Source organism: Diaphorina citri, unplaced genomic scaffold (assembly GCF_000475195.1).
Source record: "Diaphorina citri unplaced genomic scaffold, Diaci psyllid genome assembly version 1.1 scaffold54, whole genome shotgun sequence".
Taxonomy (NCBI): domain Eukaryota; kingdom Metazoa; phylum Arthropoda; class Insecta; order Hemiptera; family Psyllidae; genus Diaphorina; species Diaphorina citri.
Genome location: NW_007377491.1, coordinates 337,897 through 363,482, shown reverse-complemented (window position 1 = coordinate 363,482; position 25,586 = coordinate 337,897). Strand labels below are relative to the sequence as shown.

Sequence of the window (25,586 nt, the reverse complement as noted above, 5' to 3'; positions counted from 1 at the left end):
TTTTGAAAAAAAAAAAAAAAAAAAAAAAAAAAAAAAACATGACATCAAATTTTCGACATTTTCATTTAGATAGAAATTTATCAGATTATAATTATGTCGCTCTACCATAACTATCGTGTGATCCTACCTTTATAAACGTAGACTGGCAAAACCAGAGGGTAGGGAAGGTGTGAAGAAGGTTTTGACGGCTTCATTGAGTTGTTCTAACGCCAGCTGGGCGTGTAGTCGCGTCCTATCATCGGGATCATTATCGTAGATTTGCTTCAGAGTTCTGTACAGCTCAGGGAGTATGGGTTCGAGAACCTGTAGTGGCAAATATTTTATTTATAGGACGGGACGGAGCGTTGGTGTGAAGAAGCTTTGGGATACCTGTGACACACCTTAAAATCTATCTCTTTAATGGGTACAATTAAAAACCAATAGATAAATTTTAGTAAAAAGTAAATTTTAGTAGAGAGTAAAAGTTAACTAGTGTTCTTCTTTTCAAGATGAATCTTCCAAGTCACGTCAGAACCTAACAGGATAAATGTTATGGGTATAGCTTGAAGTTTGCAAATATCATCCTTGAACAAGGATCGCCCAGATCTTCGAGCGTTAGGAACCACCTTAACTCCACACACAAAAAGCCCACTCTGAGGCTTAGGTGTAGGGGCAAATGCTCCAAGGGATGGGTTAAGCTTATACGAATCTACGAAAGGCCTGAAGTTTGCAAGTATCTGCCTTAAACAAGAATCCTAAGGGGGGTGACAAAGTTTGTTGGCAATATGTGTTTTGGCACTAAAAACTGACCATCGAAAATTTGACCCGATTACATTACTTTCCTTCCTATAGGATAAGTAAAGTAAAAAAGAAGAAGAAACTTTGACTATTGAGTCTGAGTGGAAGTCTTTGACTATTGAGTCTGAGTAAATCTGAGTTAAATTCTTGGATTAAGGAACCTGACTGGCTAAAAAGATGAAAATAAACCAACCAGATTGCTCAATCCAAGAGTTAAACTGCTCCTGGCCCTAAACCTAAATGATACCTACCAAGGCACAGAGGTCGCTGGTTCCACGATTTGAGAAATTCATCACTGATCTGAGTTTACTGCTGGGATAAGACTCGTTAGTTTTTTTCGAGCAGCACAAGCACTATTAATATTAAGGAATTAAGGTGGGATCACACAATAGGTATCACAGTTTTCTCTTCCATGCCGTGTGATCGGTCTTCGTTAACATGACCATAAACCTATGGCCATTTCTGATGTTATCGTGTTGACCCAGCACCTAAATAGGAAGTATTGAGCCTCTGTAAGAAAAAAAAAAAAGGGGGGAAAAAAACCCCCATTTGAAAAAAAAAAAAAAAAAAAAAAAAAAAAAAAAAAACATGACATCAAATTTTCGACATTTTCATTTAGATAGAAATTTATCAGATTATAATTATGTCGCTCTACCATAACTATCGTGTGATCCTACCTTTATAAACGTAGACTGGCAAAACCAGAGGGTAGGGAAGGTGTGAAGAAGGTTTTGACGGCTTCATTGAGTTGTTCTAACGCCAGCTGGGCGTGTAGTCGCGTCCTATCATCAGGATCATTATCGTAGATGTGCTTCAGAGTTCTGTACAGCTCAGGGAGTATGGGTTCGAGAACCTGTAGTGGCAAAAAATATTTTATTTTTCCACAGGACGGGACGGAGCGTTGATGTGAAGAAACTTTGGGATACCTGTGACACACCTTTTTCTGGACTTCTTTGTCTTGGGTAAAAATAAAAACCAATTGGTCAATTGTACTCTTCACAAGGATAAAAGTTACTAAAAAAATCTATATTTTTTATAAATAATACACTTTGTCTAAGATCATTCCAGAGGGCAACGTGCTCATGATGCTCGAGCAATTGCCCCTTTTGGATGGCCAGAGAATTTTCTGAACCAAGTAGGTACTGACGCGAGCGAAGATCACCAGAAAGAAATTACTTGTGTTCTTTTCTTTTCAAGTCGAATCCATCAGTATATATTTCATAATATATACTGGTTTTGCTAGTCTACGTTTATAAAGTTCTCTTCTTTTCAAGTCGAACCCATCGAATAATTAGTAAATGTTATGGGTATGGCCAAAAGTTAAGGATCCTAAGGGGGTAAACAACTTTTGCTTATTTACCTGTAAGGCTTCATGTTTGAGTCCACATAGGAGAAAGCTGGCAACCATGACTGCTGCCCTTCTGGGTTCTGGACACGGGTCTGAGCTGATGATGCACTTGATACAAACGAAAATCTGGCAATGTAAGAAAAAAATTGGAATAAAATATCAAAATCAAGTCATCAATATTCTTTGTGGTAATCAGGTCAGAAGAGAGCTTCTTAACAACTTTGGTGGCCATCATCGCATTACCAAGTGCCTTCTTTACAATTCTTATCTACTCACATAATCAACCTTTTTGCACTGGTAATTCCGCTACTGGTCGCTACTCGATCAAAGTAGCTACACAATTGTCCGAAAAAACTTTGAACCCGGGACCTCTGCCTAGTATGATCCACACTCGGCCACGGAAGGCCGAAGTTGCGTAAAATGGGAATATAATATTTTAATAATAAAACATTACCTACTTCCCTACACGTGGATAAAATCTGGATAGGTGACATACCTCACTAAGAATTGACCCCACACGGTATCCCAGTATGCGACATATCTCAGCCAGATTAGATAGACTAGAAGCTCGCATCAGATGGTCTTCATCCTTACAGCCATGCAGGAATGCGTTCAGAAAGTAGCTCTTGTATTTGGTCAGCATTTCACCTGAATAGAAAGCACAAGGAGAATATTTTGTGATGGAATTAGAGACTCTTCACAAATTAGATATTAAATTATTATTATTATCTGTTTAAATCAATAAGAAATAGATAGATGAGCAAAAATTACACCTCGGAACAACTGTAACTGCTAAGGTCTTATCGTCTCGAAATCGAAGAGAGAAGGAAGACAGGATAGGAGAAAGCCAGCCGTTCCGAGAACGAACATTATCCCATCAGGATAAAATCCGCCCTGGGCGGGAATCGAACCCGCGGCCTAGCGGTTACAAGGCAGACGCACTACCAACTAAGCTAAGTAGGCTGGCACATTTATTTCGATCGAGAAGAATAATATGAATAATATGATCTCCACATACCAAACATCCCTGCTTAAAGTTCCACTTTATGTAACTGCCTATGTAGGTACCTATCTACCTACCTATGTAGGTACCTACCTATATAATAATAATAGTGCTTATTTATATACTGCTCGCATAGGACTGATCAGGTCCCTTTACTCCAGCAGTAGGTCTACTACTATTATTGTGGTCAAATTCTCAAATTATATTGAGGATAAAATTCCATACCTCGGCTGGGATTGAACCCACGCCCTCCTGTTAACCAGTCGAGCTCCTTGACCACTACACCACCACAGGATACTCAGAAAAACAGCCAAATTAGCAGATACAAAACGCAAAAACCAAAGAAAACGATGTGATCAGATTAGCAAGAGCCAGAAGAATTTCTTTTTTCATGGTTGGTTACGTCCCACGCAATGTTGCCAAGCGTAGGGCGCATTTCTAATTTGAATCTCATTATTTTTCCCGCGCACACTTTGGGGACGAATTTCTCAGAGAAGAAATACTTTTAAAAAAAAAATCTTTTCGGATTATTTATTATTTTTGACGATCTTTACGAAAAAAATACATTTGGACAGTTATATTTTTCATGAGAATCATCAATTCTCATCTACTCACATAGTCAACCTTTTTGCACTGGTAATTCCGCTACTGGTCGCTACTCGATTAAAGTAGCTACTCAATTGTCCGAAAAAAAACTTGAACCCGGGACCTCCGCCTAGTATGATCCACACTCGGCCACGGAAGGCCGAAGTTGCGTGAAATGGGAATATAATATTTTAATAATAAAACATTACCTACTTCCCTACACGTGGATAAAATCTGGATAGGTGACATACCTCACTAAGAATTGACCCCACACGGTATCCCAGTATGCGACATATCTCAGCCAGATTAGATAGACTAGAAGCTCGCATCAGATGGTCTTCATCCTTACAGCCATGCAGGAATGCGTTCAGAAAGTAGCTCTTGTATTTGGTCAGCATTTCACCTGAATAGAAAGCACAAGGAGATGTACATGAATATTTTGTGATGGAATTAGAGACTCTTCACAAATTAGATATTAAATTATTATTATTATTATTATCTGTTTAAATCAATAAGAAATAGATAGATGACCAAAAATTACACCTCGGAACAACTGTAACTGCTAAGGTCTTATCGTCTCGAAATCGAAGAGAGAAGGAAGACAGGATAGGAGAAAGCCAGCCGTTCCGAGAACGAACATTATCCGTTTAGGATAAAATCCGCGCCGGGCGGGAATTGAACCCGCGGCCGAATTTTATTCTGCTACTCATTTACCTAAATGCCGTGCTACTCGCATCAAGACTTCGCCCAGTTTAAGTCTAAGTTCTAGCTGTCTGGTGGCACTTGTGAAATGTTGAGTCAGGGTATCCACATTATCCGTTTAGGATAAAATCCGCGCCGGGCGGGAATTGAACCCGCGGCCGAATTTTATTCTGCTACTCATTTACCTAAATGCCGGGCTACTCGCATCAAGACTTCACCCAGTTTAAGTCTAATTTCTAGCTGTCTGGTGGCACTTGTGAAATGTTGAGTCAGGGTATCGACAACTGTATCTGCTTGCTCTGAGGCCAGGGCTGCTAGTCCATCCACTGCACTCAGGTAGAGATAGGAATCCTCATCAGACAAGTTTTCCTGAGGGAAATCACAAATCAATAAGGATTTTATTAAAGACGTTTAACAGAGAGAACTGTAACTGGTAAGGTCTTATCGTCCCGAAATCAAAGAGAGAAGGAAGACAGGATAGGGAAAAGCCAGCCGTTCCTTTTGGCGATATAGGTGATAGTGCCTGTACTAAACCATAGGAAATACAAGATGGCACGCCATAGGAATCGGTTCTGTTTAAGAAAGGAAAAACTTTTTTGGAAAGGAAAATGTAACTTTTCTGGGTTTAGATTTTGAATCTTACCATGAACAGGCAGAGAAGAGCACTCTTGTTCGCCTTGGCGGTTGCATCACCACTCAATATCAACTTGGTCAACACGACAATCCCATGCGCTCTCACAGGCAGCAATGTGTCACACGCATTTCGCATTGCTTTCTCATAACTCTCTCCAGATAATTTACTCCCTCTCGAGTGTTTGGAAGTGTTCACATTGGAAGCTTTGATTTGCTCGAGTATCTGTCTAGCGAGGAGAAGCACCTCTTCGTTTGAAGACTGATTGATGAGGGTTTCCAGAGAGGAAGTGATGTGCAGGAAGAGGGAAGCATTGCGGTCTGTCATGATGATGTTGAGTAGAGTGAGGCCTGTACAGAGGCTGTCCGTGTTGTCGGTGCAAGGGTCTGAAATGACAGAGGGGAAGCATGAGAAAATATTACATTTCGAGAGATGCGATGAATTATATACATACCTACATACATTAAAATGTCCTTTTTGGAACCGCTTTCGCATTACTTCAAGGTACATCCTTTTGCATTCATATCTATCCAGGAACGGAAAATTTCCGTCCTGGCCAGGATTCGAATCCAGCACCTCCAGGTTGAGAGTCAGTGCTCTTAACCACTCAGTCACAGGGTTGGGCGTTATCAGAATGTCCCTGGGCTTCCAGAAATGTACGGTTCAGCCGTTAATCAGGGCCAAAGTTCCGTTATTTGGGGGCTCTCAAGAAAAGCACGGTTCTTTGAAAAAGTTCATAAAGAGTTCCCATTTCTCAGGACTTGAGATTTCGGCCAAAATGTCTCAAACTTCACAGAGAGATTTGATAATAACTTAATAACTGACACATTTACAAGTGATTTGATTATATATTTTTTGTGGATTTCAAATTTAAAGTAAGTCCCTATGTACTCACCCAGGCTGTCCGTGTTGTCGGTGCAAGGGTCTGAAATGACAGAGGGGAAGCATGAGAAAATATTACATTTCGAGAGATGCGATGAATTATGTACATACCTACATACATTAAAATGTCCTTTTTGGAACCGCTTTCGCATTACTCTAAGGTACATCCTTTTACATTCATATCTATCCAGGAACGGAAAATTTCCGTCCTGGCCAGGATTCGAATCCAGCACCTCCAGATTGAGAGTCAGTGCTCTTAACCACTCAGTCACAGGGTTGGGCGTTATCAGAATGTCCCTGGGCTTCAAGAAATGTACGGTTCTGCCGTTATTCATGGAAAAGCTCAAAAAGAGATCGAATTTCTCAGGACTTTAAATTTTCGCCCAAGACGCTCAAAATTTGCAGAGAGATGTAATAAATTATGTACAATAAAATGTCCCTGGGGTGGGCTTCCAGAAATGTACGGTTCAGCCGTTAATCAGGGCCAAAGTTCCGTTATTTGGGGCCAAACAATGGAAAAAGTTCAGAAGGAATGCGGCATTCTCAGGACTTTACTTTTAGCCATAGGTCGCTTCCATTTTGCAGAGGGGTTCGATAATTTACGAAGATCAAAACTGACCCTGGGCCGGCTCTCAAGAAAAGCACGGTTCTTTGAAAAAGTTCATAAAGAGTTCGCATTTCTCAGGACTTGAGATTTCGGCCAAAATGCCTCAAACTTCACAGAGAGATTTGATAATAACTTAATAACTAACTGACACATTTACAAGTGATTTGATTTTACATTTTTTGTGGATTTCAAATTTAAAGTAAGTCCCTATGTACTCACCTTGCTCATTTGTGTTGATAGCTTGTTTGATAAGAAACTCTATAAACATGATGATATGCTCAGGATTGGTACTGACGAAATTTTCCATTGGAATATCTTGCACTAAATCGTTGAGTAATTTCACGTTGACCACATTTCTGTCCACGTCGTTCTGAAATTAATTTCACTTATTTATTTTTAAATTTTCATTACACTTGCCTAGATGTAAGTAGTGGACAAAACACTCGCTAGCTGATCAGAAGAAGGTTCAATCCTAGCTGAAGTATAGAATTTTATCCTTAACTTTGCTTGAGAATTTGACCAAAATAATGTTACTTTACAATGGTAATGCCACCACTGCACTGGTCGGAGTACAAATTTTTTGTCGATGGTGGGATTCGAACCCGGGACCTTCTGCATGGCAAGCAAGCGCGTTACCACTGGACCAAGCGTGCCCCCCTATTTATTTTTAAATTTTCATTACACTTGCCTAGATGTAAGTAGTGGACAAGACACTCGCTAGCTGATCAGAAGAAGGTTCAATCCTAGTTTTATCATCAACTTTGCTTGAGAATTTGACCAAAATAATGTTACTTTACAATGGTAATGCCACCACTGCACTGCTCGATTAAAGTAGCTACTCAATTGCCCTCACGAGACTGAGTGCACCTCGAAATTTAAGCAAAGAACAGAAAAAAATTTGACCCCTCTGGAAAACGAACCCGGGACTTCCGGCGTGATGTGATACCCACTCGGCCACGGAGGTTGTCTTACCTTGAAAATTTCCCTTGTATAATTGTGAAGGAGACAAATGAACAGATTGTAGCTGGCAGTCTGATCCTTGTGCTTTTTCAGCAAGGTCAATACACACGCCCCATACTTCTCGTAGTTGTCATCTATAGGACTATCAGCAGACTCAGGGGAGTTTACATATGAGAGATCCCCAGAGGGGGATACTTGAATTCGACCCGTGGGAAAATCGAACATATTGTACGACAATTTGATGCATGATTCTGAAACGTGACAAAGGATATAATGTAGAGTGTAGACGATGGTATTCCAATAAATAGAGCGTTTTGCAGAACTACACAAATGATGCATAAAATTATCAGGCAACCTTCGTGGCCTAGTGGGTACTACAGCTTGCAGGTCACGAGTTCGATTCCCCGCGCGATCGAAATTCCTGAAGCGCGGTAATGCTGGGTTACCCACAAAAGAGGCTCTCTACTTCACTACAAAAAATCATTTGGTTTTCCCCCCTTAAATCATCCGTGCTGCTTACTGAGTTAAGGTATGTATTTAGTCTTTTGAGCAGGAGGGTGATAAACACTATACTCACTATAGGAATTATGTATAGGCAGTATAGGTTCTACTTGTAATAAAAAATTGATGTGAGACTATGATAGGAAGCACTTACTGTATACTATTGTATTACCTGAATTACTTTGTTCGTTTTCGTCAATATCATCTTCATCCAAGCTCTGTACTTCCCCATTCCGATTCTCAACAGAGCACTGCGTTTCATCTATTTGAAATATCAACTTGTTCAATATAACACCACACTGCTCCACCGGAAAACTACCCAGCAGCGTACACAGAAGGTTTTCCAGCGGGATTTTTCCAGGGATAAACAAGGGGCTTTCATATATGTTAACGTAGATAAAAAACAGGCAATTCAGATACTTAAGTAGAATCTCACGAGGTAATCCATCCACATGTGAAAACAGTCGGTTTAACACGGTCAGACAGTTTGATAGATTTCCTTTAGGTTCTTGGTAAATTCCAGCTATAGGTGATATCACATGATTGAATATGAAGGTATGAAATACATCAGGGTCGTGTTGATAGAAATGTTTACACATTGCTATTGAGAATTGATTGTTCAGTTTGATTTGATCACTAGATTGTATGAGTTGGTCGCTGTACTCTAACATTTGTAACACCTGGAATCAAAGGATCATTTTTTGTTAGGATATTAGAGAGAGGATAATAAATTCGTTTCTTGAAGTAACAATACGACTATTATTATCTCCTTGTTTTCGCAATAATAAAACTTTAAAAATGTCAGGGAGATTATAAAACCATTACATCTATATTTGTATTAATCTAAGTATCTTCTTCTTCTTCTTCTTCTTCTTCTTCTTTTTTTCTCGCCATTCCCCGTATATAGACGGGGTCGGCGTTTTTCGTCAGCCTCTCAATCAGCCCCAAGGAAATTGCTTTGGGCTGTATTAAACCTATATGTGTATAAACTTACTAAATCTTCCAAGCATCTCTTGCTAAGCACTAACCTGAGGGCACGTCACATGGTAGGAGCTTTTCATTGTAGCAATGATTTTGGCGATGATGTCGAGCTTTCTCCACACGAGGGGGGAAGTATAATCTTCATCGCACATTGCTTTCAGTAAGATTTCGATCCCGTTGGATTTGTTCAAGGTTTCATTCAGAATATTGGTACAAGCGTTCATAAACCAAACATGTTTCTTGGCTCCAGTCTGAAAAGTATAAAAGCAGTTGTCAAAACATTTTTAACTTCTTGTTATGCGATTTCAGGTTAGCTAAAGTTTGAAACATGGTAGTTTTTATTATTATTATTATTATTATTATTATTATTATTATTATTATTATTATTATTATTATTATTATTAGTATTATTATTTTTAAATGTGATTTGAAAACTTCAGGATTTCTTGATTTTAGATGAGAATGGACCTATCTAAAAGGAACAGAAAGTACCCAAAACATTCTCAAACCAAACCACCAAATCAAATCAGTTGCCTGTGTTATAGGTTTCTTGACCAACCGTGCCCCCCTGTTAAAACCGGACCGTTAAAACCGGACAAACCGTTTGTGAGATTGTGAGTTACATAATTATATGTATAGTCAAACAAACACCAAAGAAGCAAAATCATCGAGCTAAAACTTATACCTCAGTTCGCTCTTTCAATATTTTTCATAATTTTTTCTTCAGTTTATCTTTATCCCATAGGTCATAGGGCGAATCATCTTTCTCTCTCAAACACTTACATTTATTTCTCTCTAGCCCATATAGCCATAGGATCTCTTTCTCTCTTTCTCACATCATATTTATCTCTCTCAAACACATATTTTTCTCTCTTTCCCATAGCATATCTCTCTCCAACACATATCTTGCAAGAATGCATGGGAATATCAACCTCATCCCTATCTAGGATTCATTTGGCGAATGCAAAAGATGAAAGAATTTCTCCGAAAGAGAAATGTCTTATACCATAAATTATTATGAAGATGGAAGATGGTTCTCAATATTTTCTCTACAATATAGGAAATGAAGAACTGACAGAAGATGATAAAAGAGGAAGGGTGAAGAAGAGGAGAGAGAAAAGAAAAGAGAGTGGGAGGGAAACGGACAGAGAAAGTGAGAGCCCTCAGAATGCTAGCAAAGAAATAAATGGAAAACGGAGCAAAAGAGAAGAACTGAAAAAGAGCAAAAAAAGATGTGTACGAGGAAAGATCTTGAATGAGAGATATAGATAAAGAAATACAGGATGGAGGGGAAGAGAGAGAGGGAAAGGGGGGAGAGAAAAGAAGAAAGAGATAACTTGAAATGCAAGAGAGAAACTGAAAAACGGAGTGGAAGAGAGGGTGTACAGAAAGATCTTGAGTGAGAGATAGACAGGGAAATACAGGAGGGAGGGAGAAAGAAAGAGAGGGAAAGGGAAGGGAGAGAAGGAGAAAGAGATAACTTGAAATCAAAAGAAACACGGAAAAACGAAGTGGAAGAGAAACAGAAAAGAGCAAAAAAGTGCTACAGAGAAAAAAGGAGTGAGAAGCAAACAGAGAATTAAAAGGTCAAGAGAAAGAGATGTGGATGAAAAGGAGGAGGGAGGGAAAGAATTGTGAATAAGAAGGAAAAAATATATATATATAGATATGTATCTACCTATAGTACAGTGCGAGTATGTTGGTTATTGAAGTAAGTATGAGTTAATGTTATGAACTTATGAAAGACGTACTATTGCAAAGAAAATAAATGTAGACTACTGTAGAGGAATAGATGATGTTTGTAGCTTGATGGGAAAATATTGGAGCGAATATTACAAATACAGGGTGTCCCCAAACTGTTTTTCCACGCCAGCTTCAACTGGGGGGATACTAGAACCTATCCGAAGTTGCCAGACAGAATTGTATTTTTTTCGTGATACAACACTCCCTTCTCTCTTCGGCACATAGTTTTCAAATTGGCCACATTTGAAGGCATTTTTTCTATACCTGATGCTCCGAGCGAAATTTTACGTGACCATACATTCACAAACACCCTGTCTACCGGGAGGGGGGATAAAACAGGAGGAAATTTCAAATCATAGCTGAGAAGAAGGAGGAGGAGAAGGAGGAGGAGGAGAAGGAGGAAAAGGAGGAGGAGAAGAAGGAGGAGGAGAAGGAGCAGAAGAAGGAGGAGGAGAAGAAGGAGGAGAAGAAGGAGGAGGAGAAGAAGGAGGAGAAGAAGGAGGAGGAGAAGGAGGAGAAGGAGGAGGAGAAGGAGGAGGAGGAGAAGGAGAAGGAGGAGGAGAAGGAGAAGGAGGAGAAGGAGGAGGAGGAGGAGAAGAAGAAGGAGGAGGAGAATGAGGAGGAGGAGGAGGAGAAGAAGGAGGAGAAGGAGAAATAGAAGGAGGAGTTGAGGGGAGAGGAAAAAACAAGAACTTCATTTATTTCGCTTTAAGAGAAAAACGACAGCTCTTCAAACGTCTTTTCATTCAGGTTTGTGTCAATCAGCGCGAAAATATGTCAGTCAGCACACACAAGTCAGACTGTCTGATGTTCACACAAGTCAGACGCTCTGATGTTTTCAGTTTCGGGTTGAGCTATTGGTGTGGTGGGGAAGAGCAAAGTTCATGTGAACGGAGTTCCAAATGTCAGACCAAAGCAATCACGGATAGTCTATGGACTCACAGCATTTCTCTGGAATAAACCTGAGTATGCGGACTCTTTAGAGGTGCTGCAGGTGAATTTTAGAGAAACAGGGGAGGTTGAAATATACCAGTGAGGGTACTTCTAGGTTCCATCAAGGCCAGGGTATAGCAGCTTGGGCAGGGGAAAAAATACTGGTCACAACAGATCTACAGAGGTCGCAGTGTTAATTGCATACTCTCTTGGGAGAGGAGCAACCAGTCCCATAATAGAATAGAATAGAATACTGTACTTTGAACCAAAAAATCCCTTTGCACCTTGAACCAGACGGGTCATCAGGAAATGAGAATGAGTAAATCAGACTAAAATGTTGTGGTACCCACAAATTCTGTAAAAAGTTGCATCAGTTTCACCACAGAATAATTCATGCGATACTTGGGAGCTTTATTCGCAACTGCACTCTGAAAAACCCTCAAAACCGCCACCGAAATACATTATCACATTTTTTGTCCGATCAACTTTTTTTTTTATAAATTAAACCATTGATTTATAGCAGCCCCCCCCCCTCCTCCCACCCCCACATAACCCCTTCTAAAATCATTAATAAATTAAACCATTGGTTTATAGCAGCCCCCCCCCCCTCCTCCCGCCCTCACATAACCTCTTCTAAAATCATTAGATTTCCCAGCCCCTGCCTCTCGGCGAAGGGAAGAGACCCCAGGGGGGACCTCACACCGCCCCAATTCCTAGGACTGGGAGCCTGGGGTGAACCCCCTCCTCTCACCCAGTGCTTAGGCCGAAGGGGCACCTCTTCCCTCCCCCACTGCAAGGATTGGGGGGGCCTGGGGGGGTGCACCCCTCCTCTCATTTGTATTCAGGCCGCGCGTAATAATCCATCATAATTCATAAATAACACATATAGGATGGGCTTAACCATAATAACTCTGCTGATACAGACAATGGCAGTGCGGTGATATCAGAGCGCTACATTGCCTGTGCGATAACATACTACATGGATATATTGATAATGATGGGAGTAATCATAGTAGTCATGTGTACAGGGTACTTCCGATAGTAATGATAGCAGTCATGTGTTTAATTACAGGGTACTTGAACTTCCGTGTTGTGTTTTCTTCCGGGGAGACACATCATCTAGTATTATACACCCATCCACAAAATTACGTGAACACTTCGAAAAATGTCCATAACTTCGCTCCTACCTTTTCAATAAGGATGATATTACTAAGGGAGATCCCAAATATTGTTTTCAATCATATGTGCAACATTTTGTTTGCCAGAATGTTGATTAAGGTTTCCAATCTTTTTGCAGTTTCCTTCCAGCTTTTTTCTCTCTCTCTCAAATTTCTTTCCAAATCTCTCTCTTCTCTCTTCGTTCTTTTCTTTTGCTCCTCTCTCCCTGTTCTTCTGTTCTTGCTCTACATTTCCATTACTTTCTCTCTCTTTTGAAGTTTTTCGCTTGCATACTTCCTTTCTTTACAATCCAACCTCTCTCTTCATTCTTTATTCCATAGCTAGCTAGCTAGCTCGCTCGCTCAGGGTACAACGACATAATTATGTACCTGAATATCCCTCATCTGACCCCTACAATTTAGGGGCCCTGAGCTAGCTCTCTAGCCTTGATGACGCCTCTTGGTATCCTCTTAATGGGATAGTATATGGACTCACAGCATTTCTCTGGAATAAACCTGAGTATGCGGACTCTTTAGAGGTGCTGCAGGTGAATTTTAGAGAAACTGGGGAGGTTGAAATATACCAGTGAGGGTACTTCTAGGTTACATCAAGGCCTTGGGATAGCAGACCTATCAAACCCCTCATTAGACCCCTTCAGTTCGGGGGCCCCGAGCTAGCTCTCTGGCCTGGACACCTCTTGGTATCCTCTTAATGGAATAGTATATGAACTCACAGCTTTTCTCTGGAATAAACCTGAGTATGCGGACTCTTTAGAGGGGCTGCAGGTGAATTTTAGAGAAACTGGGGAGGTTGAAATATACCAGTGAGGGCACTTCTAGGTTACATCAAGGCCTTGGGATAAAAAACCTATCAAACCCCTCATTAGACCCCTTCAGTTCGGCGGCCCCAAGCTAGCTCTCTGGCCTAGGCACCTTTTGGTATCCTCTTAATGGGATAGTATATGGACTCACAGCATTTCTCTGGAATAAACCTGAGTATGCGGACTCTTTAGAGGTGCTGCAGGTGAATTTTAGAGAAACTGGGGAGGTTGAAATATACCAGTGAGGGCACTTCTAGGTTACATCAAGGCCTTGGGATAAAAAACCTATCAAACCCCTCATTAGACCCCTTCAGTTCAGGGGCCCCAAGCTAGCTCTCTGGCCTGGACACCTCTTGGTATCCTCTTAATGGGATAGTAGATGAACTCACAGATTTTCTCTGGAATAAACCTGAGTGTGCGGACTCTTTAGAGGTGCTACAGGTGAATTTTAGAGAAACTGGGGAGGTTGAAATATACCAGTGAGGGCACTTCTAGGTTACATCAAGGCCTCTTTTTTTTTCCGTTAAACTTTTTTTTTTATAAATTAACCCATTGATTTATGGGGGCCCCCCCCCCCTCCTCCCACCCTCACATAACCTCTTCTAAAATCATTAGATTTCCCAGCCCCTGCCTCTCGGCGAAGGGAAGAGACCCCAGGGGGGACCTCACACCGCCCCAATTCCTAGGACTGGGAGCCTGGGGTGAACCCCCTCCTCTCACCCAGTGCTTAGGCCGAAGGGGCACCTCTTCCCTCCCCCACTGCAAGGATTGGGGGGGCCTGGGGGGGTGCACCCCTCCTCTCATTTGTATTCAGGCCGCGCGTAATAATCCATCATAAATAACACATAGGATGGGCTTAACCATAACTCTGCTGATACAGAAAATGGCAGTGCGGTGATATCAGAGCGCTACATTGCCTGTGCGATAACATACTACATGGATATATTGATAATGATGGGAGTAATCATAGTAGTCATGTGTACAGGGTACTTCCGATAGTAATGATAGCAGTCATGTGTTTAATTACAGGGTACTTGAACTTCCGTGTTGTGTTTTCTTCCGGGGAGACACATCATCTAGTATTATACACCCATCCACAAAATTACGTGAACACTTCGAAAAATGTCCATAACTTCGCTCCTACCTTTTCAATAAGGATGATATTACTAAGGGAGATCCCAAATATTGTTTTCAATCATATGTGCAACATTTTGTTTGCCAGAATGTTGATTAAGGTTTCCTTTTATGGCCTTCCTTCGTTCAAGACCTTTCAGTAAGAATTCTGCTATCCTGGAAAATCTTTTAAAGTAGGTACATGATAATGCCATGAGTTTACTTTATTAAGGAGCGCGGTAGCGCTCCGCCCCGCCATGTCAAGAAAGTTTGACCGCGCTACTAGAGATATTATACGCGACAGGGAAAGTAGCCGTTTTCAGGTAGTTGTAATAGGGCGACAACTATACCTACCTACTTTATGTGTGTAAAATAGTGCAACAACATCCTGAACCCTGAATTCCTCTCCTATCATAGGGCACTCCCTAATCCACAGCATACCTATGATAATACTACTCAGTGAATCTATTATTATAATCCCAGTGTCTATTATCATACAAATATGTTCAGTATGTTCACACCTAGACAATTTGGATACGTTTAACATACCTGGCCTTATCCTGTTCCGATCCAAGCTTTATTTATCCTGTCCAAATCCAAATCTAATCTGTATTAGGATATATCTTGCCTATCCTGCTTTAATTTAGGTCCAGCAGGGATATGCCCGGTGGCGTAGGTAATGGTCGAGATGCTCGCCTGGTAATCAGAAGGGCGCGGGTTCAAAGCCAGGAGAGGAATGGACTCGTTCAGAATCCAATTTGAATAGACAGAGGAAACATATCCACACCGATCAAAATTCAAATTCATCAAACTCGGAGTAACTGTAAGTGCCGGTCCGCACTAAAGAAATCACCAACATGAAACTTGGACCTTGATCCGCTTGTTCCATATTTTTCATAATTTTTTCCTTCAATTTATCCCAATAGGTCATAGGGCAGATGACCTTTCTCTCTCAAACACATACGTTTATCTCTCTCTTTCCCATTGCCCATACCAATAGCATATCTTTCCCTCTCTTTCTCACATCATATTTATCTCTCTCAAACACACATTTTTCTCTCTTTCCCATAGCATATCTCTCTCAAACACATATCTTGCAAGAATGCATGGGAATACCACCCCCATTCCTATCCAGGATTCATTTGGCGAATGCAAAAGATGAAAGAATTTCTCCGAAAGAGAAATGTCTTATACATCTTTCTTAATTCTTCTCTTCGTCCTGCCCTTCGTTCTTCCTCTCCTCTTCCTCCTTTTTCTTCGTCTTATTCCCTTCTTTCTACTCTTATACAATAAATTATTATGAAGATGGAAGATGGTTCTCAATATTTTCTCTACAATATAGGAAATGAAGAACTGACAGAAGATGATGAAAGAGGAAGGGTAAAGAAGAGGAGAGAGAAAAGAACGGACAGAGAAAGTGAGAGCCCTCAGAATGCTAGCAAAGAAATAAATGGAAAACGGAGCAAAAGAGAAGAACTGAAAAAGAGCAAAAAATACGAGGAAAGATCTTGAGTGAGAGATAAAGATAAAGAAATACAGGATGGAGGGGAAGAGAGAGAGAGAGGGAAAGGGAAGAGAGAAAAGGAGAAAGAGATAACTTGAAATGCAAGAGAGAAACTGAAAAACGAAGTGGAAGAGAGACAGAAAAAGGTTGTACAGAAAGATCTTGAGAGAGAGATAGACAGGGAAATACAGGAGAAAGGGAGAAAGAAAGAGAGGGAAAGGGAAGGGAGAGAAGGAGAAAGAGATAACTTGAAATGCCAGCAAAAGAAACAAGAAAAAACGAAGTGGAAGAGAGACAGAAAAGAGCAAAAAAGTGGTACAGAGAAAAAAGGGAGTGAGAGGCAAACAGAGAAATAAATGGTCAAGAGAAAGAGATGTGGATGAAAAGGAGGAGGGAGGGAGAGAGAGAGGGGAGGGAGAGGGGGAGGGAGAGGGAGAGAGAGAGGGGGAGAGAAAAAGAAAGTTCATCAAAAGAGAGAGAAGAAAAATACATATTATAGTGGATAGTGGTGGATGTGTTTCAGCACATAGCTGGTAAATTGTGAATAAGAAGGAAAATATATATATATAGATATGTATAATAATCTACCTATAGTACAGTGCGAGTATGTTGGTTATTGAAGTAAGTATGAGTTAATGTTATGAACTTATGAAAGACGTACTATAGCAAAGAAAATAAATGTAGACTACTGTAGAGGAATAGATGATGTTTGTAGCTTGATGGAAAATATTGGAGCGAATATTACAAATACAGGGTGTCCCCAAACTGTTTTCCCACGCCAGCTTCAACTGGGGGGATATACTAGAGCCTATCCGACGTTGCCAGACAGAATTGTATTATCTTCGTGATACAACACTTCCTTCTCTTCTGAGAGGAAAAGCGTGCTTGCCTCGTGAGAAAAACGATTTATAGGAACCCAATATACTTTCATTAGAATTTTAAATGCGTGAAAAAACAAAGAGAATGAGAGGGAGGTATTGATGAGAGACTGCGAGTATGTTGAATGTAGACTATATCGGCACTTCATAAATAACATCGCCTAATAACCATTTTGAAAGCTTTTAAAAAGAAACTAAACACCTTGTAGGAGCTAAAAGAATTTTCGGTTGGAATTATGAGATGCTATTATGCCAGAGCAGCAAAATTCAAAATAATGAATTGTCACCAAAGATGAAGGAAAAGAGCCATTTATACGAATTCTGTCAAACTGTAGAAATTGAAAAATACGTCAGAATCCTAAAAAAGTTTTTATCGGCACTTCATAAATAACATCGCCTAATAACCATTTTGAAAGCTTTTAAAAAGAAACTAAACACCTTGTAGGAGCTAAAAGAATTTTTGGTTGGAATTATGAGATGCTATTATGCTAGAGCAGCAAAACTCAAAATAATGAATTGTCACAAAAGATGAAGGAAAAGAGCCATTTATACGAATTCTGTCAAACTGTAGAAATTGAAAAATACGTCAGAATCCTAAAAAAGTTTTAAAAAAAAATCACTTCCGAAAGAAAAAACAAGTCGATAGGCTCTGTTGTTTCATAAACAACGATCCCTATTATATGGTGAATGAGAAACCCTCGCTGAATCTTTGTCCGTAAACAGGCATAAATCGTAAAACTCTAAGCTAATGTCCGCTTTTAATGGGATTAGCTGTTGAAATAGTGGAATACGTGTTCGACCTTTCCTGAATAGAATTTCCAATAGTCTTTGTTATGTTTTAACTCGAACCCCAGAACCCCAGATAGCGAGTCCACTTTCTGATTTACCATCAAGCCCGAAATCCGATGAATAGTAGAGTCAGATTTCCAGAGCGCTGGTACCCATCAGCGCAGCCCCACCCAGTTTTGACCGACTCGATCTACTGATAGTGAAGACGCTGCTTTAATTCCCGCCAGACTGTCTGACAGACTCAGGTCTGTGAGATTTTGATCTGTCAGACGATTTGAGCGTGAGTGGCGTGTATAAGGCGTAATCACACGACGCTATGATAAGGGAACAACGAGTATAACTGAAGAGTCCGTGGTTCTGTGCGTGTGCGTGTTCCTCAGGTCTGTGAGATTTTGATCTGTCAGACGATTTGAGCGTGAGTGGCGTGTATAAGGCGTAATCACACGACGCTATGATAAGGGAAAAATGAGTATAACTGAAGAGTCGGTGGTTCTGTGCGTGTGCGTGTTTACTTTTCCCTGACTTTTCCAGTCTCCATGAAATTCCCTGACTTTTCCCGGTTTTCCCGGTTTTCCAGTCTGGTAGACACCCTGTACATCTTCTCTTTCTCCTAACCCTCCTCCTTCTTCTGCTTCACCTCCTTCATTTTCTTTTACTCTTCTCAACTTCTTTACCTCGTTACTTCTCATTTATATCTTCTTATACATCACTTCCGTGCTTCTCATCATGTTCTATTGTCATCTACTTTCAGTACTTTGCGTATAGATACACATTATACAACCCTTCTTCATACATCTACTGAAGTTTCTATGTCTAAGTACTGTGCGTACTCCACACAACATAACATGTAGGTACATCTACTCGAGTTTCTATGTAAGTAGGTACATCCACTTAAGTTTCTATGTAAGTAGGTATATCCAGACATCTACCTAAGTTTCTAAGTACTTTGTGTAATCACTGGAGTTCCTAGGCTCGAATCATTTTTTTTTTTTTTTTTAAGAAAAAAAAACCCTTTGGCCTTACTGCACCTTGAACCAAAAAATTCCTTTGGCCTTACTGCGTCAGACTGTCTGATGTTCACACAAGTCAGACGCTCTGATGTTTTCACTCCAAACTGAAATTAGTTTCGGGTTGAGTTATTGGTGTGGCGGGGAAGAGCAAAGTTCATGTGAACTGAGTTCATATTTATGATGTGGGTTTAAAGGTTAGAAAAGAGAGTCCCTCTCCCTCCTACCAGTATTAGGTAAAAAGTCAGGTCAAAATAGAGTGGGGCAGGGCATCGAATCGACGAACTTCATACAGCTGAGAGCAAAAACACAAGATGAGTTTAAGTGTAAACTCGGTTTAGGTTTAACTCTCGGATTAAGCAAACCTGACTGGTTGATTAAAAATCTGGTGTGAACATCACATGACTTTCCTTATCCTATTGAATGATGCTTATTTGAGAGTTATTTTACCCTAATTTTACAATACCTCTAACCGTTAGCTGAAAACCGCCAAAAAACGGTCGAAATCTGTCCAAAAGCGGTCAAAATACCACCAAGCGCAGCACCTATCTAAAGCAAACGTTTTGGGTTGCATCCTTTTTACATTTGTGAACTACATACCAAATTTCAAGTCTCTAGCTCATACCATTCCCGAGATATTGTTAAATTACACAGAAAACCGCCAAAAAGCAGTACAATGCCGCCAAGCGTTGCACCGGTCTTAACCAAAAGTTTCGTGTCGCATCCTTGTCACATTTGACAGCTGCATACCAAATTTCAAGTCTCTAGCTCTTACCGTTCTCGAGATATTTTGTTTACAGACACACACAGGCTCTAGGGACCTCAAAACGTGTTTTGACACTAAAAACTGACCATCGAAAATTTGACCCGATTACATTACTTTCCTCCCTATAGGATAAGGAAAGTAAAAAATCTGTCTGGCCTGGTTGGGAGACGTTGAACAGGGAGGATACCAGTCTGGATCCCCCTTGCTAAAGAAAAAGCAAAGGTTGAATGTGAAGGGCATCCACTCGTAGACGATATAGCCAAAACCAAATGTCAGCCCAAAGCAATCACCCTAGTTAGGGCCGATTGCTGACGATACGCCGACCCCGTATGTACACGCGAAAAGGTGAAGAAAAAGAAGAAGATTGGTTCTAAAAGTTTAACTTGAATGGAGTTTAAACTCACTTTGTGGAGCAGGCCATTGATATACTGTGTTGTGTGTTCCAATCGACTCGATCCCCTCTAAACTATCTGTTTCTGAAAGTCCTGAATTCTAACCCAGAAGAATGAAGATTAAATTATTTTTCCTAACTTTATATCCCATTCGGAAAGTATTTTACTCGCTAAAAGTTCTTCAGTATTTTCTCGACCTCTTTTCTCTCCTCCCTTCTCTTTCCTATCCAATTCCCCTTCTCTTCCACATCCACTTTCAGCTATCTCCTCCATACCCTTTCCTATCCAGTTACAGTCTTACAGTTCTCTTCTATCCACTTTCCGTAAGGTATTTGCTTCTTGAGAAGGTATTTTCCTTAAAAGTTAAAAATAATAAAAAAAACATTTACTTAATCTTTTTGCAGTTTCCTTCCAGCTTTTTTCTCTCTCTCTCAAATTTCTTTCCAAATCTCTCTCTTCTCTCTTCGTTCTTTTCTTTTTCTCTTCTCTTCTATGTTCTTGCTCCATTTCTTTCTCTCTCTTTTGAAGTTTTTCGCTTGCATACTTCCTTCCTTTACAATCCAACCTCTCTCCTTCCTTCATCATTCCAAAACTCTCTCCCCTCCTCTTCCTCCTTCAAAAAAAAGTTATCATTCTCTTTTCCTATTCAGCACCATTTTCAAAATTCCCTCTCCCTCTCTCTCTCTCTCTTGGGGTGGGTACAGGTAGGAAGGGAGGGGGTGGATGAGTGGGTTGGGGAAGGGAGGGGTAGGAAGGAGGGGCATAGGATGGGTAGGAAGAGAGGGAGGGGGAGAATGAGTAGGAGAGAAAGAGGAATAGGTAAAAAAAGGGGGAGGAAGCTGGTTAATTCAAAGAAGGACCATCCTTCCCTGCTTCTACTCCGCGTGGAATAGGGAAGGGAGGGGGAGGAAAGAAGGGGAAATGAGTCGGCGAGAGGAGGGGAAGGATAAGGTGTTAGAATAAAGGGGAGAGATGATAGGTAGGTAAGGAGGGGGGAGGCGCGTACAGGTGGGAGGGAGTCTTTATGTGGTGGGAGGGAATTTTTATGTGGTGGGAGGGAATTTTTAGGAACGGAGAAGAGAAGGAGCGGGGACATTTCAGGAACCTCTCCCCCCCCAACCGCTGTTCCTACCCCACAGGCGGGATAGGGAGGGGTGGAGATAGGGGAAATTAAGTGTCACCTCAATTCTCATTAGGATAATGCTAAGTCTGGACCAGGTGCACACTATAAGGTAGCACTCAATTGTTATACGAAACACTTTACGAGATTTTTCAGGGGCGGCACTCAGTAAACAGTGAACGATATTTTTCAGGGGCGGTGCTCCATAAAACTACAACATTGTCCAGGGTCGGGAATATTTTTTTCCGGTTTTCAGAATTTGCACCTAATAACACTTTACGAAGCATTGAATAAGACTACGAGATATTTTAAGCCCGACAGTCGTTACTGTCTTATCCAACGGCCAACCTCAGTAGTGTATAGCGCAATGAACTTCGGATCTAGAGGTTGGTGGTTCGAGATTCAGTTGATGAGCCTAAAGCACGATCTAGTTCTACCATTCCCTACCCCACTACTCGCCTGGTGACAAAAACTAGGTGCAGACAATAAAATATCTCGCTATATTAGAGCATTACTAAGCATTACTGTTTGGATGGGTAGATTTCATACATATTTAATTTCAAGCTCCGTCCAGAAGAGAGAAAAACAATATCACCAGCTTTACGCAATTTAACAGTCCCGCAGCTTTAAAATATTAAAGGGGGAACACATCAAGGCAAATTGCTGAACACAATTTGTGTTAGTTATTTACGTATCCGTAAACAGGCATAAATCGTAAAACTCTAAGCTAATGTCCGCTTTTAATGGGATTAGCTGTTGAAATAGTGGAATACGTGTTCGACATTTCCTGAATAGAATTTCCAATAGTCTTTGTTATGTTTTAACTCGAACCCCAGCACCCCAGATAGCGAGTCCACTCTCTGATTTACCATCAAGCCCGAAATCCGATAAATAGTAGAGTCAGACTTCCAGAGCGCTGGTACCCATCAGCGCAGCCCCACCCATCAGTTTTGACCGTCTTCAAGAATGAACCCATAGTATCCTTATACAAATAAAGGAGTCCCAACACAGTAAACTTATCGCCCTTATCGGCTTGGGATTCCAGCCTCAACCAGCGCTAATCTGAGTTTACCAGCTCGTTGGGAAAATCCGGCTTCACTATATGTTTCCAAGCCCTAATGTGTTCATAAGTCGGTCAAGACATTAGGTTTTAAAGTTGGGTACTTATATCAGCCTCAAAGCGAGCGGGATATCTGAATCCACGATCCACTGAATTCGATCTTAGCATTCTTAGCTACACTTCTGAGAATTTACTGGGTGAGACTCGAAACAATACCTACAAGTATGTGCGAGTACTATACATATAAAAGTGACATAATTATGTAGATTGAGAACACCATAAAACTTTGAAAACCCCATGTCCAGCCTCAACCAGCGCTAATCTGAGTTTACCAGCTCGTTGGGAAAATCCGGCTTCACTATATGTTTCCAAGCCCTAATGTGTTCATCTGTTCATAAGTCGGTCAAGACATTAGGTTTTAAAGTTGGGTATCAGCCTCAAAGCGAGCGGGATATCTGAATCCACGATCCACTGAATTCGATCTTAGCTACACTTCTGAGAATTTACTGGGTGAGACTCGAAACAATACCTTACGAGTATGTGCGAGTACTATACATATAAAAGTGACATAAATATGTAGATTGAGAACACCATAAAACTTTGAAAACCCCATGACAAAAACAATGGCCATTTATGGAATCCACCATCACAGGATAAGAACAACAACAAAAGGTTTTTTCAACACGTCATTTCCCCCCCGGGTCAAGACATTAGGTTTTAAAGTTGGGTATCAGCCTCAAAGCGAGCGGGATATCTGAATCCACGATCCACTGAATTCGATCTTAGCTATTCACTTCTGAGAATTTCCTGGGTGAGACTCGTAACAATACCTACGAGTATGTGCGAGTACTATACATATAAAAGTGACATAAATATGTAGATTAAGCACACCATAAAACTTTGAAAACCCCATGACAAAAACAATGGCCATTTATGGAATCCACCATCACCAAGCAAGAAGGATAAGAACAACAGCAGAAGGTCTTTTCAACACGTCACTTCCCCCCCGGTAATTTAATGACTCCCAAACCTGTCATGCATCGCAAGCTTCAAGTTTTTAAGTGCTTACTGCAATATTTATACGTGACTTTTAACCGCGTGTCTTAACCAATATACCCGAGCTTGATGGGGTGGGTACAGGTAGGAAGGGAGGGGGTGGATGAGTGGGTTGGGGAAGGGAGGGGTAGGAAGGAGGGGCATAGGATGGGTAGGAAGAGAGGGAGGGGGAGAATGAGTAGGAGAGAAAGAGGAATAGGTAAAAAAAGGGGGAGGAAGCTGGTTAATTCAAAGAAGGACCATCCTTCCCTGCTTCTACTCCGCGTGGAATAGGGAAGGGAGGGGGAGGAAAGAAGGGGAAATGAGTCGGCGAGAGGAGGGGAAGGATAAGGTGTTAGAATAAAGGGGAGAGATGATAGGTAGGTAAGGAGGGGGGAGGCGCGTACAGGTGGGAGGGAGTCTTTATGTGGTGGGAGGGAATTTTTATGTGGTGGGAGGGAATTTTTAGGAACGGAGAAGAGAAGGAGCGGGGACATTTCAGGAACCTCTCCCCCCCCAACCGCTGTTCCTACCCCACAGGCGGGATAGGGAGGGGTGGAGATAGGGGAAATTAAGTGTCACCTCAATTCTCATTAGGATAATGCTAAGTCTGGACCAGGTGCACACTATAAGGTAGCACTCAATTGTTATACGAAACACTTTACGAGATTTTTCAGGGGCGGCACTCAGTAAACAGTTAACGATATTTTTCAGGGGCGGTGCTTCATAGACTAAAACATTGTCTAGGCCCGGCATTCAGGAATATTTAAAAATATTTTTTTCAGGGTTTCAAGGGCGATACTTAATATCACTTTTCGAGGTACTCAATAAAATAAAGCTACGAGATATTTCAAGCCCGACAGACGTTACTGGCATATTCAACGGCCAACCTTATAGTTGTGTAGGGATAAGCGCAGTGAACTTCAGATCTAGAGGTTGGTGGTTCGAGAATCAGATTGTTGATAATGTTATCAACAATCTGGTCCTACTATTTCCTACCGTACTCGCTCTCTCTCTCTCTCTCTCTCTCTCTCTCTCTCTCTCTCTCTCTCTCTCCTCTCTCTCTCTCTCTCTCACAAAGTTCTCTCTCCCTCTTCAACTTGTCCTCTGTATATCCCTCCTCTCTCTCATTCTTTTCTCTCTTCCTCCTTGTCATTCTCACTGAAATTTCTATTCCTCCTTGTCCTTCTCACTGAAATTTCTATTCCTCCTTGTCCTTCTCACTGAAATTTCTATTCCTCCTTGTCCCAATCACAAAATTTTGTATTCCTCTCCATCATTCCTTCTTCCCCTCTCTTTGCCCTTCTATCCCTTCTCCTCTTCCTTCCCTTTCACAAAAAAGTCAGTAAAATGATTACTCCGTTTCGCCTCGGATTACACCATTTCTTAAAACATTTAAAAGGGGGGGGGGGAACTCATCAAGGCAAATTGCTGAACAATTAGGACACAATTTGGGTTAATTATTTACACAAAGCCCATCAAACTTCAACCCCCTACCGAGAATTAGACCTCAAGTTTAGTTTGATACCCCTTATTGAATCACTGCGCAATTGTAGTTAGCTTGAACGGTAGAGCGTCTACGTCTACCGAGTAAGTGCTATAGGTCGCGGGTTCGATATCCGCCTGGGGTTAGCTTTATCCTAAACAGATAGATTCGTATATAAGCTTAACCCAAGCCTTTAGGGGTGTTTGCCCCTACACCTAAACCTCAGAGTGGGCTTCTAGTGTTAAGTCCTAAACAGATAAGGTTCGTTCTCAGAACGGCTTGCTTTCTGTTTTGTCATTCTTGTCCTTCTCTATTTGATTTCGGGACGATAAAACCTCGGATATACAGTTCCCTCTATCAAACCTAATCCTTCCAACACCGTGAGATAGATACCATGCCTATGTCACGGGCACGGATGGAGTGTAAGTAGGGGGGGGGGGTATCGTTCCCTCCACCTGTACTTGATTTTAAAATAAAACTTCCCTTCAAAAACATTACAATGCGCTCAGTATGGACGTGGCTTTGATTATGAAAAGTTGTGGAAGGGCGCGTCCTATACACTCGGTGTGGACTTCCTCTTCCTATTCTACTTGAATTTCACACCACACACATTAGCATTGGAAATTAAATTAGGGTACACACATCATTTATATCTGTTTATTATGTTAGTGGTTATGGTTATCTAGCTTATTTACCTGTATCATAGATACATGATACCTAGGTACGGTTTATCAGGATACATAATATCTATGGATTCATAAACATTAGACTCATTAGAGGCACTAGGATCTTGACTAGATATCAG

At 41.0% G+C, this 25,586-nt stretch overlaps 1 protein-coding gene across 1 annotated transcript in view; it reads right to left on the bottom strand.

Annotated features, from left to right (window-relative positions):
* Nucleotides 1-1,371: 1,371 nt before the first annotated feature.
* The window catches only part of LOC103517039 (transport and Golgi organization protein 6 homolog), a 50,456-nt gene continuing 26,241 nt past the window's right edge, over nucleotides 1,372-25,586 (bottom strand). The window contains exons 7-16 of the mRNA XM_026829116.1: nucleotides 9,025-9,228; nucleotides 8,169-8,676; nucleotides 7,508-7,746; nucleotides 6,755-6,905; nucleotides 5,059-5,432; nucleotides 4,679-4,784; nucleotides 4,428-4,505; nucleotides 3,965-4,116; nucleotides 2,138-2,251; nucleotides 1,372-1,630 (exon numbers count right to left, since the gene is read on the bottom strand). Coding sequence (XP_026684917.1) covers nucleotides 1,457-1,630; nucleotides 2,138-2,251; nucleotides 3,965-4,116; nucleotides 4,428-4,505; nucleotides 4,679-4,784; nucleotides 5,059-5,432; nucleotides 6,755-6,905; nucleotides 7,508-7,746; nucleotides 8,169-8,676; nucleotides 9,025-9,228 — 2,100 coding nt within the window. The 3' untranslated portion in view covers nucleotides 1,372-1,456. The remainder of the gene's footprint in view (nucleotides 1,631-2,137; nucleotides 2,252-3,964; nucleotides 4,117-4,427; nucleotides 4,506-4,678; nucleotides 4,785-5,058; nucleotides 5,433-6,754; nucleotides 6,906-7,507; nucleotides 7,747-8,168; nucleotides 8,677-9,024; nucleotides 9,229-25,586) is intronic.